Source organism: Camelina sativa, chromosome 3 (genome assembly GCF_000633955.1).
Source record: "Camelina sativa cultivar DH55 chromosome 3, Cs, whole genome shotgun sequence".
Lineage (NCBI taxonomy): Eukaryota > Viridiplantae > Streptophyta > Magnoliopsida > Brassicales > Brassicaceae > Camelina > Camelina sativa.
Window position 1 is genome coordinate 16,917,084 of NC_025687.1, and position 22,165 is coordinate 16,939,248.

At 38.0% G+C, this 22,165-nt stretch overlaps 2 protein-coding genes, 1 long non-coding RNA gene and 2 pseudogenes across 3 annotated transcripts; 3 read left to right on the forward strand and 2 right to left on the reverse strand.

Annotated features, from left to right (window-relative positions):
• LOC104777365 (flotillin-like protein 3) lies at positions 240–1,882 on the forward strand. The gene is made up of 2 exons (XM_010501601.1): positions 240–603; positions 783–1,882. The coding sequence occupies exons 1-2, from the start codon at positions 240–242 to the stop codon at positions 1,880–1,882; spliced, it is 1,464 nt and encodes a 487-aa protein (XP_010499903.1).
• On the reverse strand, positions 1,985–6,388 carry LOC104777366 (serine carboxypeptidase-like 18). The gene is given in 13 exon segments (XM_010501603.1): positions 1,985–2,287; positions 2,379–2,660; positions 2,771–2,842; positions 2,934–3,080; positions 3,173–3,259; positions 3,348–3,449; positions 3,538–3,575; positions 3,675–3,732; positions 3,734–3,778; positions 3,865–3,977; positions 4,052–4,147; positions 5,977–6,122; positions 6,232–6,388. Coding segments are annotated over 13 exon segments (1,404 nt in total). The 5' UTR covers positions 6,369–6,388; the 3' UTR covers positions 1,985–2,206.
• Positions 5,026–5,970, reverse strand: LOC109132280. The gene is made up of 3 exons (XR_002037524.1): positions 5,526–5,970; positions 5,215–5,432; positions 5,026–5,102 (listed from the first exon to the last, which is right to left on the reverse strand). It is a non-coding gene; the product is annotated as an uncharacterized LOC109132280 (long non-coding RNA).
• On the forward strand, positions 15,282–17,070 carry LOC104777367 (annotated as a pseudogene).
• LOC104777368 lies at positions 18,508–20,099 on the forward strand (annotated as a pseudogene).

The window sequence follows — 22,165 nt, forward strand, 5'->3', positions numbered from 1 at the left end:
CTAAATATTTTATGTATCAAAGTGTCCGTGTAAATTGAAAAGGGACGATATTACCAAGAAAAAAGAGTATAAGCTTTTCCTTTTATGTTTCTATGTACGCGTGGTGGAGGAACTTATATAATGAGTTTTTCTTTACTCTTTATAAATAAAACTCACAAGCAGACTCGTTTTTAACAAATCTTAAAGTTTCCGTAAACCTTAAGGCAGAAGAAAAGCCCTAAATCCAAAGAAGACGCATAATGAGTTACAAGGTCGCTAAACCGTCGCAGTACCTGGCGATCACCGGTGGTGGGATCAAAGATATCAGGCTTGCGAAGAAGTCTTGGGTGTTTCCATGGCAGTCTTGCACCGTCTTCGATGTTTCTCCCGTGAACTACTCGTTCGATGTTAAGGCTATGAGTTCGGAGAAACTCCCCTTTGTTATCCCGGCTGTTTTCACCATCGGCCCGCGCGTTGATGACCCTCACGCTCTCTTACTTTACCCCATGCTTATGTCTCAACATGACAAACACTCTAATCACGTCAACGAGCTTGTTCAGGGTGTTATCGAAGGAGAGACTCGTGTCCTAGCTGCAGCCATGACCATGGAAGAGGTCTTTAAAGGTAAACAAACATTGGACGTTTTAATTATCTACTTATTATCATAATCTTGCTTTATTTGTTAAATAGAAGTTTTGTTTCTGTTTGTGTATTCGTATAGATTTCTTGATCCTTGTTTTAGAAGAAATTGTTATTTTTGTTACTTTTGGCTTATATATCACAATCCACTTGTTGCATTGTAGGAACAAAGGAGTTCAAGAAAGAGGTGTTTGACAAGGTTCAACTAGAGCTAAACCAGTTTGGTCTTGTGATCTACAACGCGAATGTGAAGCAGCTTGTTGATGTGCCTGGACATGAGTACTTCTCTTACTTGGGCCAGAGGACTCAGATGGAAGCAGCAAACCAAGCCAAGATCGACGTAGCAGAGGCACAGATGAAGGGAGAGATAGGTGCAAAAGAAAGGACCGGTCTCACAATCCAGAATGCAGCAAAGATTGACGCTGATTCAAAGATCATATCCACTCAGAGATTAGGACAAGGGACAAAGGAGGAGATCAAGGTGAAGACTGAGGTCAAAGTGTTTGAGAATGAGATGGAGGCTCTTGTGGCTGAGGCTGATGCAGCATTGGCGATTCAGAAAGCTGCTTTGTCCAAGAATTCTCGTGTGGCTGAGGTTGAAGCAGCCAAAGCAGTGGCTTTAAGGGAAGCTGAGCTTCAGACTAAAGTTGAGAAAATGAATGCATTGACTCGGACAGAGAAGCTTAAAGCCGAGCTCCTTAGTAAAGCCAGTGTTGAGTATGAAACTCAGGTCCAAGAAGCAAACTGGGAGCTTTACAATAAGCAAAAGCAAGCGGAAGCTGTTCTTTACGAGAAGGAGAAGCAAGCGGAGGCGACGAAAGCTGCAGCTGATGCAGCCTTCTATTCGAAACAGAGAGACGCAGAGGGACTTGTCGCCATGGCCAATGCTCAAGGGACTTATCTAAGGACCCTCTTGGACGCAGTTGGCAATGATCACTCAGCCATGAGAGACTTCTTGATGATCAACAATGGCGTTTACCAGGATATCACCAAGACCAACGCGGTTGCAATCAGAGACTTGCAGCCTAAAATCAGTGTCTGGAATCATGGTGGTGCTGATCAGGGAATGAGTGGTGGTGGTAATGGTAATGGTAATGGTAATGCTATGAATGATATTGCTGGACTGTACAAGATGTTGCCACCGATTCTTGATACGGTTTATGAGCAAACCGGGATGCAGCCACCGGCTTGGATTGGTACACTACGTGGTGCTGAGCCCAAACAAATCACTTCCTCCACCACACAGGGGTTGAGATCTCAATAGTGCTTTTTAATATTTTTCTTTTAGCATTTGCTGGATTTTTATAATATATGCTTTACAATTTTAAAAGATTTGAATGGAGTTTTTATGTGTTTTAAAGTGATGTCTAGGTATTGATTTCTCTAATGATTAATTCAAGGTGTATGTAAATAGTTTTACAAAAATACTGAAAAGATTCAAGTTTCATAGTCTAAAAAGATATTCAAATTAATATGTTTATTCACCAAAAATCCTTTTAAAACAGATAAAAACTCCATTCAAATCTTGAATTAAGGATGTACTGTCTCTAGCAGGCAATGTAGGGTCTTTCCACGCCAACTGAAGTATTTAGAGAGGTTGGCCACTTATCCACTTTTGGAACATCATAAAGCTTTCCTCCGGTTTATATTCTGCCGTGTGTCCTCCTCCCTACAAAATCGAATAGAAATAATTATATATATATTTCAAATTGTAACGACAAATTAACTTTGACGAGAACTCAAAGAAATAAAAAACTTGCTTTGACAGTTGCAAATGTCATATCGTTGGCGTAAGTTCTTGTGTATCCAATAACTTGATTGTTAACAAGCCAAGGTCTCCAATCGTCAGTTATTGAGTAGTTTAGAGATTTAATCCAAGCTTTAGTTCCAACAAAAGGTACCATCATGTCGTGATCACCGCTATAAACCAATGACCGATATTCCCCTTTGATGCTATTGTTTAGATGGTACGGTACACTGCTCTTTATGTCTTTATCATAAGGCAAGTCCCAATTGCATCTCACCCATTCCCCTATACTTTCCTGCAGATTTCAGTTTCTTTTATTCTTAGTTGCTTTATTGGCACGTAAGATGATGGATGTACGTTACGTAAGAGACAGATGGACATGTTATGTAATATAATATGACATACTTTCACTACATGAAGTGCTCTACGTACATCTTCATCATTAGCCCAATGCGAAGCTAGCAAATACCGGAACATCTGCGTTAATTTCTCCTCTATCAGTTAATAACTGCATGATTTCCATTTAGTAGCTAAAGCAAAAATCGATGGAATTGTTTTGTTTGCTTACATAGCAATCTGGAGTCGGAAGAGAAAGATCTGACTGAACAAGTGTCTTAAGATAGTTTTTTCCACCATGTTCTCCTGAATAAGGATTTGGTGATGCCAAATCACATAACGCTATCAAAATGAATCCTTCATTTAACCTTGAAACACACTTTCATCATCATCAACCAAAAAGTCTCAAAATTAGTCTTCTGTTATTCCCCTTCTAATAATATCACAAATGTTAAAAATAAACATGTGTACCTTGTCGTAGTCGTCCACAAACTTCAAGCATTGTGTGTTAGTAGGATCCACTTTTACATAATTTCCTTTGCAGGTTCTCTCAAGTGACTACAAAAACAAGAGTATAAAAACTGAATTCATTTAAGAAGATACTTGGTTTTTGTGGAGAAGAGCTCGATATGACATCTATATATACCTCATATAGTTCATCAGAGATAAGTCCCATTCCATGAGCATATGGAATCTTGGAATTATGATCACTATCAAGATCTGTTGAAGGGTTCCCAAGCACATAACCCTGTTGATAGAAATGATGGTTTCAAATAAGATATACCCTTTTTATATAATAAGTCATAATGAACATATGAGTGAAGATATTAATGAACCTTCAGATTTATTTGAGGGTTGTAGCCATGTTCATTTCCTGCATAAAGGTAACGTATAGGCGGTAATAAAGTGGCTAAGGAAACCAAATCCAAAGAAAATGGATTTTGGGGGCTTTATTATAAGACAAATAACAAACCTATTGAGATCTGCTGAACAATAGCTGGAACAACTATTCCGGCGTAAGAATCTCCCCCCCACATAGAGGGGATTTGAGACAAACTCTGGATTCTCCACTAGCCACTGCACCAGCAACAGCAGTGATTCAAAAACATTATATTCTACATATACTTAAAGACCCTCTGAAAATGCTTTCAAGAAAACAAGACCTTCTGAAAAAACTCATAGGTCTGTTTTGCTTCTCCTGTGTCACTAGGCTTATGAACAAGTGGATTTGTTGAGTAGGAGAAGCCAGTCCCAACAGGCTGATCCAAGAATATTACTAGCTACCTAGAAAACAATAATCAAATCTTGAAAACCCGATATGACCGGAAGAAAAAACAACACAAGCCTAACTCTGTTTTATGATGGTCACCTTTCTCCAAGAATATGAAGTGGAGACAAGAGAAGGTAAACCTCCATTGTAACCCTCAGTCTTAAAAGTCAACGGCCCTGCAATAGAAACAAGAATAGACTTAGAGCAAGTTCAACGGTAGATACTAAAAAAAGATACTTAAGTATGTTTTTAATTATAATATTTGGAAATAACTTTTAAAAAAACTGTAAAATGGTATGCTCCAATGGTAGATACTAATTTTGGGTTCTTAAAATTTCTTAATTTTTTTTTGGAAATTATAATATGTTAAGTACAATTTGGTTTGTTGAAATTTTTAAACATTTTTAAAAACATAAAATTATGTACAAGACTTAGGAAGCCAAACTTCATAATCAAGTTTATAAAAACAAAGAGAATCGATTAACACTAGTAGTTCTCTAATTAAAAACATAAAGAGTGTTAAATCGATTAACACTAGTAGCAATCAACAAATGAAGTTTTGAGATTTGATATATATGATACTTACAATCATTCCAGCGTGCGCACAGAGGTAGAAATCATTGTTCTTTGGGTGGCATTTTTCGTTGTCAATGATTGTTCCTGCGAAATAACCAAAACCACCATGAGATTGAGATCATTCAAGAGTCAAAAAAAGGTTATAATGAAAGAATTATCAATCACCTGGGGAACATTATCAGGATTCGAAGACTGGAAGAATTTGGTATGATATGCTCTGGCTTTCTCTTATTCGAGCTGGTGTAGACAGTAACCAGCAACTCCCTGCAATCAACAAACAAAGTTACAAAAATACTTTAGACAGAATTAATGCATGACTCAAGACATCATGGTCTTGCAAGAGCAGCAGAGCAAACACATGAAACAAGAGAAAATAAGACTTAAAAAGAAAACAACAGATTATTGCTCACATCAAACACTTTCAAATAAATTCTATCCCTCGCATTATTGAGAACTTCAAAGTTCAGAAGCCAATCGAGGAGAGCAAGACGAGAGTAGTTTATAAGCATTGCAGTATGAAGGAATCATTGCAGATAAAGTCAGTAAACCAAGCCCCTGTTTGTTTCAATCAAATCCACTATACAACTTCAGACTCATCTCTAGAGAAGAATGTGAAGAGACTAAGAGACTAATAGAGAGGGAGAGAGAGAGAGAGAGAGCTTGGTACCAATATATAGAGAGCAGAGGCGGCGAGGATGGTACGGAAACGACCTAGAAACATGTCAGCGACAAAAGCACCGAGGAGAGGAAGCAACGACGCCGTTCCAGACCAAGTGTTGACGTTAGCGGCAGCAGCCGCCGTCGATTGCCCCAATGGTCCAGTCAGATACGTAATCAGATTCGAAGATATCCCGTAGTAAGCGAATCGCTCAGCAACCTCCACACCTACAGTCGAACAAAACCAGAAATCAAAAATTCCGGCGAGGAACACGAACACTCTAAGGAGCAAGAAATTGGCGGGAATCTCGGGGGAATTACCGATGATGAATCCGGTGGATATCCAGCCACCGGAGGAAGATCTGACGGCTGGTTTGCTTCTGTAGTCAACGGATCCCTCGACGGTCGTACAGCGAGAAGCGGAGTTCAGGCTTCATCAACAGCGCCGGAGATGGCCATTGGATTCTCCCAAATCGAAGAGTTTGTGATCGGCTCCTGAAATGAAAGAGAGAGGAAAAAAATCCTCGGTCGAATTTTTTTTCTTTTGTTAATTTCACCAACCAATCAGAGAGACAAACACATATGAGATAAGAATCGATCCTAAAAGTGCTTAACTAATAAGAATCGATTTTAGCCTTTATATGTATTTTGATTTATTTTTATCCTTAAGCATCCCTTAACAATCTTGTAAATACCACCGTTGAACTTGCTCTTAGAGACTCAACTGAAAAAAGTTCATTAAATCTTTGTAGTTATTTTCTTGAAAACTCACCGATCTCGAACACAAGAGCGGAGAGCGCACTGCAAGCTGGTCCTCCGGTTAACCAAAGAATAAGAGGGTCTTCTTCTGGATGGTTCTCTGATTTGATGAAGTAGTAAAAAAGCTGAACTTGCTCTTCCTCACCAACACCAATGTACCTTTTCACAATAAAGATAACATTCAAAGATTTTAAACTCACAGGGGTTGTTACTTCTTGTTGTTATTAATAGTTTGCGAAAATCGAAAAGCAGAGGAAAGAAAACAAACCCAGTTTCAAGGTGGAATGGAAGAAGACCATCGAAACCAGGAAGATAGCTAACAACAGAGGCTGAATCAACTTCATGTTGACTCAAGAGGAGTAGTTGAAGCAGAAGAAGCAACTTCAGTTTCCATGCTTTAGACATGTTCTCTTTTTTATTAACGACTCGATTTTTTTTNTTTTTTTTTTTTTTTCATTTTCAGGCAACAAAACAGACTTTAAAAGGATTGTTTCCGAGTTGACCAAATTGAGTTAAGGAAAATAATAAACCGTTGAAGGTGGAAGATTCTTCCTGTCTCAATGTACCATTTCTTTATTACTCGCATCTGGAATCCAGTTCTCCATCCTTGGGCATACAGTTACCCTTCCTAAAAAAAGGTTTATACTATATATATATACTATGACTCAGGATCGTGGGGCACTACAAGAAAACACGCATTTTACGACTACACTATTAGTTGCCTTGTAGTCATCAAAGTACGAGTTACGACTAATTAGCGACTATTTCATACAGTTGTGAATCGAAAGTCGCTAATTGTTGTAGTTGTAAATTTAGTCGCCATTTTGCGACTAATTTACGACTATATAAATGTTGACACAAATTAGTCATCATGTAGTCGTAGTTTTTAGTGACTATTTTGCGACTCGTTTACGACTATATACATAGTAGTCATCATGTAGTTGTAAGTTATAGTGACTACTTTGCGACTACTGTGTGATTAAAAAACCTGAACAAATGGGTTGCTTAATATGGTCGGGAAACAGTCGTTAATGTTTTGGTGACCTTTTGGCGACTAATATATGTAGTAGTCACTATATAGTCATTTTAGTCTAGTGGATATATTATTAAAATTTAACTACTATTTGGCGACTAATGTTTTCTGAAATTGGATATAGAATATTCTAATTTCTCATTTTTATTTTTAACCCTGTCAACCAAACCAAAAAATGATTCTAATTTGGAAACCTAAAGCAACAAATAATATGAAATGCCAAATACAAAGCAACACATAATACATAATACATTCTACTTTAAGAAGTTATTATAGTTTCCAAAACACAAAGTACAACACTTAGAGTCGCCATTGAGATCATCAAAAGAAGACTTAATTAGTAGGTAAGACATAGAGTAACCTATGGAGTTGAAGTTGGATCTTCTTGTTGAACAGGCTCTATGGATGTCTCTTTAGCTGAATGGGCTGTTAAGAACTGTTGGAACCGTGTATCACATTCCCGCAGAAACTGCCCCACCAAGTCGAACTGGTCAATCTTGTCCTCCTGCTCAGCAATAATTTCGGATTGTTGAGCGATTTCTTCATCACGCCTCAACATATGAGCAGCCTGCTCCTCTATCTTGCGTTGAGCTTCCTTCAACTCTTCTTGCATTGCCACAAAGGTAGAAGTGTCTCCTGCTTGCCATTGACAAGGCAGTCATGGAGGCTTCCAACTCCAAAAGGTTTTCCTCTTGAATCCTTCTCAGTGGACTGCAAAGTAAGATAAAATCTGATATTAGAGGATGACAAATTAAACTCGAAGATAACATTTGTGTATTGTTAAAATAAAACATAACCTGAAGAAAGATTTCTGTATATTCTTCTCTTGTGAGCTCCCGGGGCCATGAATAACCATCTAAGACAGAAGAAGGATCTTCCTCGAGCTGAGACAACCTCTCTTGCACATTCTTCTCATTTGTTTCTGCTATCTTCTCTGCCTTCCGATCAACATATGTCCCATCAGACTTTGTATGTGCCTTGATGAAAACCTCACCAATACGTACTTCTCTTCCCAATTCCTCTTCCTGCAATGTTAAGAAATAGACAAGTAAATTTATAATGTAACAGCTAGGTCAAAAATAAAAGTGGCGAAGGAGTAACAAAAGGATTGGCTCACCATTTCGCCTTGAATCTGTCGATACGACTTTGGCCCTGAGAGGCCTTAGACAGGGGGACCCCCCCCCTTTCACCTTTCCTCTTTGATTTATGTCTTGAAGGACTAACACATCTTCTGAATAAAACCGCACTTAAAGTTCGAATTTCAGGACTTCAATTCACTGAGGAAGGACCCTCGATCCACCATTTATTCATCTGGCTGGGAAGAAACAAAGATCCATCATTCAGAAAGTGCCTCAGGACTCTGAAGTCGTACAATTCGCGTGCTTTGTTTCCACGATTGAGCCGAAAACTCACACAGAGGCTCTGAAAGATGAGTTTTGGATAACTGCTATGCAAGATGAGCTTGAACAGTTTGCTCGCAGTGATGTTTTGGAACTCACAAGCAGACCTGTAGATGTCAATGTGGTGGGAACCAAATGGATCTTCAAGAACAAAAGCGATGAACATGGATGTATTGTGAGGAATAAAGCTCGACTTGTTGCTCAGGGTTACTCACAAGTAGAGGGAGTCGATTTTGACGAAACCTTTGCACCAATGGCAAGGTTCGAGTCCATCCGATTTCTGTTTGGCATGGCATGTGCTTTGAACTTCACATTGCATCAGATGGATGTCAAGAGTGCCTTTCTTAATGGGGTTCTTCAAGAAGAGGTCTATGTCGAGCAACCCAAAGGGTTTGAGGATCCACAACATCCGCAACATGTGTACAAACTGAAGAATGCATTGTACGGACTCAAACAAACACCTAGAGCCTGGTATGAGAGGTTGACTACGTTTCTTATGGATCAAGGTTATGTGCGCGGAAGTGTGGACAAAAATCTGTTTGTTCTGAGTCTTGACAAGGTCCTGATGTTTGTGCAAATCTTTGTCGATGACATTGTCTTTGGATCAACTTGCCAGCAGCTTGTCAATCAGTTTGTCCAAAATATGACTGATGAATTTGAGATGAGTATGTGTGGTGAACTAACTTATTTCTTGGGCTTGAAGGTACAACAATCAGTTGAGGGCATCTTCCTGTCTCAAAGCACATATGCGAGAGGCTTGGTAACTAGATTTGGTCTTACAACCAGTAAGGAGGCCAAGATACCTATGGGGGTGAATGACAAGCTCTCAAAGGATGAAGCAGGAGAAGATGTGGATGAGAAGCTATACCGTGGGATGATTGGTAGTCTTCTGTACCTGACAGCAAGTCGTCCGGACATCTGCTTAGCAGTTGGTGTATGCGCCAGATATCAACCAAACCTAAGAAATCACATCTTCTAGCTTTAAAGAAGATCATCAAGTACATCAAAGGCACAATTGAACTTGGTATCTACTATACCAAGGACACAACCACCAGTCTTACAGGCTACTGTGATGCCGACTGGGCAGGTCCGTGGATGATCGCAGAAGCACAAGTGGTGGATGCTTCTTCATGGGGAACAATCTCATTTGTTGGCGCAGTAAGAAGCAAAACAGTGTGTCTCTTTCAACAGCTGAAGCTGAGTACATAGTTCTGGGTAGCTGCTATACACAGCTTATGAGGATGAAACAGATGGTTGCATATTATGGTATTGTTTCTGACTCTATCTTAATTCATTGTGACAACCAAAGTGCAATAAACATCTCCAAAAATCTTGTTCAACATTCGCGAACCAAACACATAGATATTAGACATCAATTCATTAGGGAATTGGTTGAGGCGAAACTGTTTGAGATTGGTCATGTCCGTACTGAATTTCAACTGGTTGATCTGTTTACTAAACCTTTGGAATTTACTAGATTCACAAATCTGAGAAAGTCCATTGGGATCTGTGAAATCTAACTCTTTGTTGAGCTGTGTTGTGTTGACTGTTAGGGACACACGTCAAATCAGGACATGGAAATCCTAGGATATATAAGAGGTTAGCAGTTATCTTGTACTTAAAGACTGAGTGGAAAATATTTGCATGTCATGCCGGTCCGTGTCTCTGTAAAACGTTGTCATGTCATTAGGAGGTCAAAGAGCTGAAGAGAGGAAAAGCTCTGTGCTACATTCAGAGGCTTAAGCTGACTTTAGTGATTGATTTCACTAGATGTCAGGATCTTTGAAGCATAAAAAGACGGTAGTCCCAAGCATTGTGCAATATCAAGCAGTAAAAAAAAAAAAAAAAGGGACACGTCGAACTTCTTGATCTCTCCAAAGAATTTCCAGCTGCCTATGCATGTTTGATTGACATCGAAAGGACTGAAGGTATGACAGTGTGAAAGTCTAGCCACCATTGTCGATTGTTGGTCTTTGACAATCTAAGAGGTTGTGGTAGTATCTGGCGTGTGTGCTGAAACAGGAGTCTGGCATGAGCTCATCATGAGGGGTTACCAGGTATGTTCCATGTGTTTAAAACTTAAAAAAGAAAAACATGGTTGCTCTCTTTCTGGGTTCCTCATCAATTCTCTATGAAGCATGAGGTCTCTAAGTGTTAAGATGTGTTAAATATCATGACTATTTTTATGACTATTTTTCTTTCCACTAAGTTGAACTTTATTGCACTAAGTTGTTGATCAAAGTGGGTGCAATAGCAAGATGTTTAGCTTTGGCTTGAATCTCAGCATTGGTGTGTAAGACTACAGGTACGTGTTCTAGGTGCCCAAAACCTTGTTGTCCATTTGTTTTTGACTCATGTTTGCTAAATAAGCAGGGGGAGATGTGGAAGTAGGCTGCATAATTGGTTGTTTCGCTGTGGGGGAGCAAATAGGCGGCTGTGTTTGTCTCTTTTGTGTTTTTGTGTCTGTTCTCTCAGGATCTGGAGACTTGGGTGACTTGGATGCTTCTTTATCAAACATATTCAAAAAGGGGGAGATTGTAGATGCAGATGTTACAGCAAGGATGTTGGTTGGAACAAAGGTCTGTTAAGACACAGGAAGTTGCATCTGAGGACAGACAAGTATCAAATAGCAAGGAAGAGCTTCTCGTAGCTGACGTGGCAAGTTTGATTGGTTGTGGAATACGAAGATAAAGCACAATCGAGAGAGAAGATATTTGAAGAATATTATTCTCGGTGGATAAGGAAAGGAGTTCTTGGCAAACAAGGAATTGCCTTAATTGAAGATTTGAAGATCTTTTTGTTAGGATTGAGGGTAATCGAATATAAAAGATCTTGGAGGGTGAGCGTAGGTTTTGCTAACACTAAAAAACCTTTTGAGAGAGATTGTAACTTCAAGGATGACAAAAAGAAAGCTAAGAAGGTGAGTGTTGGGTTATTCTCTTAGATCTATACTAGTGAGAGTTTAGATAGAGAAGAGGAGTGTGTATAAATTTATTCTTGTAATCTTAAAAAGAGTTTGACAAGAATAAATAATAAAAGGGTGCTTGGTGTGTTCTAAGCAGAAAATTGTGGTGTTAATCCTCTATACCTTTACAAAGATGAGCTATTTGAGGCCAAGATAGTCTCTCTTCATACAGGCAAGTATTGTCTAACTTTATAAATTTGGTTGGAGACTAATTAAATTCTTCAAGATTTTGATGGATTGTTGTGTCTTTAGGGGAATTGGATGAAATGGATTGGTTCGATATGGATCTTCCTAAGGCAGAAGTTTTAATACTAAACTTCTCGTCGGATAACTACGTCTTGCCACCATTTATTGGTAAGATGGTTGAACTCAGGGTGCTCGTGATTATAAACAATGGCATGACTCCTGCACGTCTACACGGCTTCTCTATCTTTGAAAAATTGGCCAAACTGAGGAGTCTCTGGCTCAAGAGAGTTCATGTCCCTGAACTTTCTAGCAGCACCATTCCACTGAAAAACCTACGTAAGATGCATTTAATCCTTTGTAAGGTCAGCAACAGTTTTGATCGAACAACATTCGACATCTCCCACATCTTCCCAAGCTTGTCTGATCTCACTATCGATCATTGTGATGATCTCGTGGAACTAAACTCCAAAATATCTGGGATGACTTCTCTCAAGTCTCTAAACATAACCAACTGTCCCCGCATTACTGAGTTACCCAAGAATCTGAGTGATCTACAGTCTCTTGAACGTCTAAGGTTATATGCTTGCCTGGAGCTGTTATTCCTCCCGGTTGAAATTTGTGAGCTGCCATGTCTAAAGTACGTTGACATTTCACAGTGTATTAGCTTGAGTTCTCTTCCTGAAAATATAGGAATGCTAATGACACTTGAGAAAATTGACATGAGAGGATGCAGTTTATTGGATCTACCAAGTCCTGTAGTCTCCCTCGAGTCTCTACGCCATGTCATTTGCGATGAGGAGGCTTCATCTATGTGGGAAAAGTTCAAAAGATTTCTTCCAGAACTTTGTATTGAAATCCCTGAAAAACGCTTCACCGTGGATTGGCTCGACGATTAGGCTCCTTAATCCATCAAACTATTGATAACCACCTCTTGTATAAAATCATTGCTCATTAGAGCTAATTAAGTGTACTTTTAAATGTCTTCATCTATATAACATCACCTTTAGTTATCAATTCTTAATCTCTTATAATAACAATGTAATCAGTGTATTAAATTAAATAACAACAAAATGTGATATCCCAAGATAATTTAATCATGGAAGTTCATTTAAGGGTTGTAGCAATTCGCCAATTCTCATGTACGTACTATATGTGTTCAACTAGAATCACCCTGTACTTTTAGCATCTGCCTAATTCTCCATATACTATCTATAAACTAACCTGTTCCACCCAAACTATAAATTCTTCACAATTAACCAAATTCAATTAATTGCGTTTTAAAATCATAAAATCGTGTTTACTATTTTGCGAGTAGAGTATTTTTTTCTAAATTGATTTTGGCTTTGAGGAATTTGAAACCTCTATGCCAAAGACGGGCTTGAATTCCAGTTAAAAATTGGATTCATGATAACTTTTCAAACTTGGGTATACTTTAATCGTGAAAAGTAAACACCATATTTATGATTTTAAAACACAATTAATTGAATTTGGTGAATTATGAAAAAATTATAGTTTAGATAGAATTAGAAAGTTTATAGATAATATATAGTGAATTAGGTATAAACTAAAAGTACAGGGTGATTCTAGTTAATCACATATAGTACATGGGGATTGCTACATGCAGCCCTTCATTTAATCATTCTATTACAATTGTCATGCACAAAACTAATAAAGACATTTGTTCCAACTCAATTTCAGATTGAGATCACAAAATGATCTTTCTGGCTCAAAAAACATGTCACTTACACAATATTTGATGGATTCAATCAGGAGAAACAAGTCGGATAACAAGAAAAGATTAATAACAAGAAACATCATGGAAGAACAGAGAAATAGTGGTAGTTAATGGCGGTTTCAATAGTGGTAGTTAGTGGGGGATTTATATTGATGGATTGAACTCTGATATGGGACGTTAACACTAAAAGAATTACCAACTGTGTTGTTGATACTTTAGACCATCTTTACTGGTCGTTGCTTCCCCAAATATTTTTATTAACAAAAAAATACAAAAAGGAGAGAGAAAGAGAGAGAATGTTGCTCAAGATACTTAGTGTAGAAACGTTTCTGGGTACTTAGTGTAGAAACGTTTCTCAGTTTTTTTCTACACATGTCAGCATTTTATTAGTTATATATTAAAATATTACTTTTTTTTAACAACGGTGAATATATTCTCCCGCTGGTGATGCTCTTACAAGATTACATGCAAAAAAATTATTTAATTATTTTACTCAGTTCAAGTGACCCCATTTGTCCTTAGTAGATCCACCACTTGTGGTAGTACCTACTCTATTAGGATACATCAAACCCCACACAAGAAATAAAACAGAGAGGTCTCCCTGTTTTAGGTTTTACTGGATTAAATCCAGTAATATGTTCTAAACCGAATCATGAACTTAAAATTGTAGAGGAGATTACTAGACCTAATGTGTGATTCATATGAAATAGAAAAGCTAAAAAAAATTCTTACTAAAAGTTAGAGAGAATGCTGAATCTAGGAACAAAAGAAACTACATAAAAAACACAAAGACATGCAAATTAGTTAATGTAATCATGTATTAGTTTTTTTTTTTTTTTGAACAAAGAATTGATTTCATTTAAACATCAAACCAGGTACAGAAATAGAGATTTAGAAAATCCCAAACAGTACAACAAAACAAAGTGAGACATTCCCCAATGCCATACAAAGGTAACATAAAAAGTTTGACAAAGGTTCCAAGAGAGCTATGAGGCAAAGGCTAGCAAGCATTTTAAGACATGTGAGGTCAAGGGTTCCCAAACAGTCTCCTAGGAACAGGTCGATAGTAGACGCAATAGTCATAGTCCAATAAAAACGAGATGACGTTGATAGAGGAAGTATGACCGTGACTCTCGCCGGCACGAGAACCGCTATTTGAAATAGCAAAGAGGCCATACCACAGGTGATTATGGTAGCATAATGAGTTAAATCTTGTTTCAAAAATCAAACTAGTATGTCTGGATCTTCGGTAACCTGAGTTGAAACTGCTTTGTAGAATAGGATCCATGTCTTAGCATTGGTGGCAGAAGGCTGGGAGTTGGGATATTTAGCTAGAATTGTCGAGAAGTGACCGAGGTCAGGCCTTTGATAATTTGAGTTCGGATTTGAATAGCCATGATTACTCAACAATCACGAAAGAGTAAAACTTCTCCATGAATGCTTACGGGACTGATTCATGAACATATAAATCTATCGGGCCATCTCTACTTAGTTCACCGTCTAGATCATTGTACGATAGCCCGTTCTAAAATCTAAAAGTCAATCTTTGACATTCATTTTGGTTTTTGGGTCAATATCAACTGCGGAAAAAATAAGACAAATAAAATAACGTACGTTACACAAAAAGTTGTATTACGTAACTAAATATCGAAACAAATTTGAAATATTACTTCAGAAAATAATAGACGAAGTAACAAAAACTAAGATCATGATAGAAAAAAAAATAAAGAGCCAAAGAGAAAATGTTGTGAAATTGAAACTATATGTCTATATCTGACTTATGGATAACAAAAATACATATATATCATAAAATAGTCTGAGACAAAAAAAAAAATATAATATCAAAAGTGATATTTGATTTTCAGAAAGTGTTTAAACCTATAAATAATCAGGACAAGACAGAAAAAACAAAAAAAAATCAAATGAATCTGTCTTTTTCAAGTCTGTCGGGGAAATGATAAATTCGACCACGATTACGGATACCACTAATTATTGCCACATGCAAATGGATTAGTCAAAATCGTCAACTTTGACTCCGCAGCTCACGAGTCGACGCTCTCTTTCTATTAATAGCTTTCAATTACTTCTCTCAACACAACACAACACAAGAACACCATGAACTCTTCTTTTCTTCTCTTCGTCTTTACCGTCGTTATCTTTCTCCGATGTCTAAATCCCACCGGAGCTGTCACGTGTCATCCTGATGATGAAGCCGGTCTGCTAGCTTTCAAAGCCGGTATAACCCGAGACCCTTCCGGTATCCTCAGCACGTGGAAGAAAGGTACTCCTTGTTGTTCTTGGAACGGTGTCACTTGTCTCACCACCGACCGCGTCTCCGCACTCTCTGTCAGCGGACAAGCGGATGTTGCCGGAAGCTTTCTTTCCGGTACTCTCTCGCCGTCACTAGCTAAACTTAAGTTCCTCGATGGTATTTACTTCATGAATCTCAAGAACATCACTGGTCCATTTCCTCAATTCCTTTTCCAATTACCAAATCTGAAGTACGTTTACATCGAGAATAACCGTCTCTCCGGTCCTCTTCCGGTTAATATCGGTTCGCTAAGCCACTTCGAAGCCTTTAGTCTCGCGGGAAATCGGTTCACGGGTCCGATACCAAGTTCGATAACTAATTTGACTCGGTTAACTCAGCTCAATCTCGGCAACAATCTCCTAACCGGAACTATACCGTTAGGGGTTGCTAACCTCAAGCTCATGTCGTTTCTCAACTTCGGTGGCAACCGCCTCTCTGGCACTATCCCGGATATTTTCAAATCAATGCCGGAGCTCCGATCTCTCAGTCTCTCCCGCAACGGATTCACCGGGAATCTTCCACCGTCGATTGCATCCCTCTCACCGATTCTTAGGTTCCTTGAGTTAGGCCATAACAAACTCTCCGGGAAGATCCCAAACTTTTTATCGAACTTCAAGGCTCTCGACACATTGGATCTCTCCAAGAATCGGTTCTCCGGTGTCGTACCAAAGAGTTTTGCCAATCTGACCAAAATCTTCAATCTTGATCTCTCCCATAATCTTCTAACCGATCCATTCCCTGTTTTGAACGTGAAAGGCATTGAGTCTTTGGATCTTTCTTACAACCAATTTCATCTCAACACCATTCCGAAATGGGTGACTTCATCCCCGATCATTTTCTCTTTGAAGCTAGCAAAATGCGGGATCAAGATGAGCTTAGATGACTGGAAGCCAGCACAAACATACTACTATGATTTCATCGATCTGTCGGAAAACGAAATCTCCGGAAGTCCCGCAAGATTTTTGAACCAAACAGAGTATCTGGTGGAGTTTAAGGCATCAGGAAACAAACTCCGATTCGATATGGGGAAGTTGACGTTTGCGAAGACGTTGAAAACCTTGGATATATCAAGGAACTTAGTATTTGGGAAGGTGCCAGCGGCGGTGGCTGGATTAAAGACATTGAACGTGAGTCAAAACCATCTTTGCGGAAAGCTTCCGGTGACAAAGTTCCCGGCCAGTGCGTTTGTAGGCAACGACTGTCTTTGCGGCGCTCCACTATCTCCTTGTAAAGCTTAAGCGGCAAGAAAAGTACTATTGGTAATTTGGATTTACTGTGACTATTAAAGTTTAGCTCTAAATAAGTTTTGTTTTAAATAACAAATAAAGTAGTATTAAGATATGAATAAGCTTCATTTCAACGATATGTATGTATTAGTGAAAGTACTCAAAGTAGTATTTAAGTTTTCAACACTTTTGTATTATTTTATTTCGTGAACGTACTCAAAAGTAGTACAAAAATGAGAAATTGAATGAACAAAGTGAGTCAAAAATGAGAAAGTAAAGCTTTTTTTTTTGTCAACAAATTAAGAAAGAATTTGATAATATTAAATAAATAAATAGAGATACCTGATTTATTTTGCCACTAAATAAATTTGATCATAAAATCATTATAACCACTAACTTTGATTTTTGGAAGGAACAAAATTATTACTCGTCATCTTCAACATGATTAGAAAAATGATGAAAAGGAAAAACCAGAGTAGTAATATATGTACCGTTTGCTTATATGTAGACTCGTAGCCGATGTGTTCTCTAATCAGAATAATAATAACAGATTAAATGATGCGTAGATAATGATTATCTCGCTATAGCATGGGACACAACTTTTTTATTTTGAATTTAGAGAGAATTTATTTTAAGTTTTCCTAAATGATTAACAAAAACCTAATGATTAAACCGGAGCAGTCCTTACTAGATAGATGTATATATAACTTCATCCCTACAAAATTTATTTGATCACATATGTATATAAGCAAACATAAATTTTACCAAACTACAAACCAAGTAATCGATTTACAGCACCAATTTCTCTTTACATACACATCACACAAGGTCATTCCCAGGACATATAGGGTAACATCGAGGCCTGAAACCATCTCTGAACTAGCTTTCTTCTTAGTATTTTTGTGTGTCTAGAACAGAAGTTTTACTAGACTAATCCATCCACATTCAATTAAACACTAACATATGAAACTAAATATTCAAAATCATAACAAAGGGATTCATAAGAGAGGCAGTATCTTAAACTTCACCACCATAAAACGAAAACTGACTAATTGGTTCTTCCAAAACAATCTAAACGCCCACTTTATTACGATAAACGAATAGATAAAGCTTCTAATGTTAAGAGAATAAAGGCATGAATCTTCAGCCCAACTTGAGGCCAACTTAGTCCACAATCTCGACCATTGTACTTATATATCTTTGACTTTTAATTTCTGGTCAATAACGCACATACAATTGGACAAAAATAACGTGTTGAAAAAAGTTTTACAAAAATAACGTACATTTTTTGAAACAAAAATGAAAATTGTTATTTTTCCTAAGTAAGTTTCATTATAAATTTATAATGAAGAAAAATACGTTAAACCTTTTTATATATTTTTAGTTTCATTTTAAGTGATATTTAAAGTTTTTACGTAAATGAAACTTAATAAATATATACTTCTCATTTAATTTACTTCTTTTACATAAAAACCTTTAAATAAAATCTGTTACAATCAAAGCTAGTATAAGAAACTGTCTCTCTAAAGGGATCGATAGATGGTAAATTCGACAACGCTTACGGGATACATATACCACAACTTATTGCGACCACATGCATATGATATATGAGTATATGACTTTGTCAAAATCGTCAGCTCTTTAGTCGTCATTTTCCTTTTATTAATAGCTACCAATGGCTTCTCTCAATCAACACAACACAACACAAAACAAAACAAATTAAGACCACGATGAACTCTTGTTCCGTCCGTCTCTTCATCTTTCCTGCCGTTATCTTTCTCCTGTGCTTAAGTTCCAATGAAGATTCCACGTGTCATCCTGATGATGAGGCGGGTCTTTTAGCTTTCAAATCGGGTATAACTCAAGACCCTTCCGGTATTCTCAGCTCCTGGAAGAAAGGTACTGCTTGCTGTTCATGGTCCGGTGTCGGGACTCTCTCTTAGTGGACAGTCTGATGTTAACGAAACCTATCTTTCCGGCACTATCTCGCCGTCATTGGCTAAACTCCAACACCTTGTAGGGTTTTACTTCACCAATCTTCGAAACATCACTGGTCCTTTTCCTCAATTCCTTTTCCAACTACCTCAGCTAAAGCAAGTCTTCATCACAAATAACGGTCTCTCCGGTCCTCTTCCGGCTAACATTGGTGCGCTAAGCCAGTTAGTGGAATTAGGTCTTGACGGAAACCGGTTCACCCGTACAATCCCGAGTTCGATTTCCAACTTAACCCGGTTATTTCAGCTCAATCTCGCAAATAACATCTAAACCGGAACTACACCCGTAGGGATTGCTAACCTCAACCTCCTATTATCACTCAACTTAGGCGGCAACCGTCTATCTGGAACCATACCTGATATTTTCAAATCCATGACAAAGCTCCAATCTCTAACCCTCTCCCGCAACGGATTCTCTGGGAGCATTCCTCGGTCTATTGCATCACTCAGACCGGTTCTCTTGTTCCTCGACCTAAGCCAGAATAATCTCTCCGGGACGATCCCGATCTTTTTATCCAACTTCAAGGTACTCGACTCGTTGGATCTTTCCAAGAATAGGTTCTCAGGAGTCGTGCCGAGGAGTTTAGCCAATATGCCAAAGCTTTTCCATCTCAACCTTTCCCATAATTTTTTAACCGGCCCAGTCCCAGCCTTGAAGAACGTTGACGGCATCGCCACTCTAGATCTCTCATACAATCGATTTAACCTCAAAACGATACCCAAATGGGTGACCTCGTCACCGTCCATCTACTCGTTGAAGCTGGTAAAGTGCGGGATCAGTATGAGATTTGACCACTGGAACCCTGTGAACCCCAACATTTACTTTTACGTCGATCTTTCAGAAAACGAGATCTCAGGGAGTCCAGCAAGATTCTTGAACCAAGCGCGTAACCTGTATGAGTTTAAAGCGTCACGGAACAAACTCCGATTCGACTTGGGGGAGCTGACGAATTTAAGCGAGAGGCTAGAACTCCTGGATCTGTCAAAGAATATGGTATTTGGGAAGGTACCAACGACAGTGGCTACATTGCAGAAACTGAACTTGAGTTATAATCATCTTTGCGGAAAGCTTCCAGCGACTAAATTTCCGGTAAGCGCGTTCGTAGGTAATGACTGTCTTTGCGGCTCTCCACTTCCTCCTTGTAAAGCTTAAGGTGCAAGAAAACATATTTTTTTGTATTTGGATTTGCTTTGACACGTAGCTCCAAAAGAATATTTGTAATAATGAAAGTTAGCCACATGCGTGGGCATGTAACTATTATGGGAATAAAATTTTTATTTTAGTAGTTGTATGTAGCCTTATGGCTTTGGTTTTTGGTGGTTTGTGTTTAAACTTGTGGATAGATTTTGCTCCTTGTCTCTATAAAACAGATTTGAAAGATATCTACTAATACTATGTTCGAAAGGCTTCTATCTAGGCGTTTCAAAATCGTGTTTCCACCGACCCACATCGGAGAGAAACGTTTGAGAAACTTGTTTCAAATTCTGTCAAAGACTTAGTAAACCAACCTAGTAACATTATTTCAAAGCTATGCGACAAAGAGAGGCAGCATCTTAAACTTCAACACTAAGAAAACCAAAACTGACCAACTGATTCTTCAAAACCAATCTAAACTTCCACTTTCTTAAACAAAAGGCATAAAGCTACTAATGTTAGATTACGCTAAGAGAATAAAGGCATAAATCTTATCAGCTCCTATTGATGCCAACTTAGTCCACACAGTCTATCTCATTGCACTTCGGTTTCTTTGACTTTAAATTTGTAGTCAAATAACGTACATATTGTTAGACAAAAGTAAGGTGAAAGATAGACAAATATAACGTACGTACATGATGTTAGAATTTTTTTTTTTAAAATGTCATTTCCATAACTAATTTTCATAAACTCCAATCTTGTCTATTATAAATATCCGAATTTTCTGAAATACATATAGACCATTACATGTTCCGAAGTAAACATTATCCAAATTAGAATATAAGAATTGAATTTAATAATCACCTGAATTTCCTGATCGCGTTCAATTGTAACTGTGGACGTGGTGGATTGAGTACAGAAATATACCGCCTATATTGAAGCCCACGTACTCAGTCCACCGTCTGGATCATTACTTATAAATCTAAACATACATAATTTTTTACTTATATCTTTTTGTTCCGTATGAACTGCAGAAAATTACAAAGACATAAAATAACATACATATTTTGTTACAAAAAGCAAAACTGCTATTAATAAGTTTTGGTTTTGAATAAATACTACTTCAACTAAACCAATTATTTTTCTTTGCATATAATTTAACATTTTATTAAAAAAAATGATAAAATGTTATTTTCGTAAGTGAATTCTTCGGTATTATATGGTTTTGTGTAGCAATCACCTTCCGTTGAATTTCATCACGAATAAAATGGCAATCTTTCTCAATATGCTTCGTACGTTCATGAAAAACGGGATTAGCGGCAATATGAATGGCTGCCTCGTTATCACAAAACAAAGACATCGAAGATGAGTGATCAACACCAAGATCAAGCAAACAAGCTTTAATCCAAAGAAGCTCTTTAGTAACATCTGCCATGGCCCGATATTCGGCCTCAGCCGAAGACATAGACACCCGCTTTTGCTTCTTCGTTCTCCATGAAATAGGAGAGGATCCAAGCTGAATAAACCAACCAGATAAAGAACGACGAGTTAACGGACATCCATCATAATCAGAGTCACACCAACCACGAATATGTAGATCACAAGCCGAACTAAGAAGAACTCCTTGACCTGCAGTCCCTTTGATATAACGCACTACCCGCATTGCTGCGTCCCAATGGTCTTCACGAGGAGTCTGCATAAATAGAGATAATATGTGAACGCAATATGCCAAATCTGGTCTAGTTACCGCAAGATATATCATGCGACCAACCAATCTTCTATATCGTTCGGGATCATGAAGAGGTGCACTTTTAGACAAGGCTTGGGTGTGATTCTGGTCCATGGGAAAATCCACCGGTTTAGCATTAAGAAGACCTGTTTCCGAAACAATGTCCAATGCATATTTTCTTTGACAAAGGTATATGCCTGACGAGTTACGTGCAACCTCCAAACCCAAAAAATATTTCAAAGCACCAAGATCCTTCATATGAAACCTTGAGCTCAAGTAAGCTTTAAACAACTTAATAGCATCACCGTCGTTTCCCGTAATGGCCAAGTCATCCACATATACCAAGATATACAACTGAACCCCATCACGTACATAAGAGAAAAGAGAATAGTCTGAACATGATTGAGTGAAACCATAACTGATCAATGCATCTGCTAATTTTGCAAACCAACAACGCGGTGCTTGCTTTAACCCATAAAGAGATTTCC

What these genes read in the sequence shown, in the direction of transcription:
- LOC104777365 (XM_010501601.1), top strand. Translation starts at nt 240, where the DNA reads ATGAGTTACAAGGTCGCTAAACCGTCGCAGTACCTGGCGATCACCGGT. An exon ending in CATGGAAGAGGTCTTTAAAG is followed by an intron (nt 604 to 782) that starts GTAAACAAACAT and finishes GTTGCATTGTAG; the next exon opens with GAACAAAGGAGTTCAAGAAA.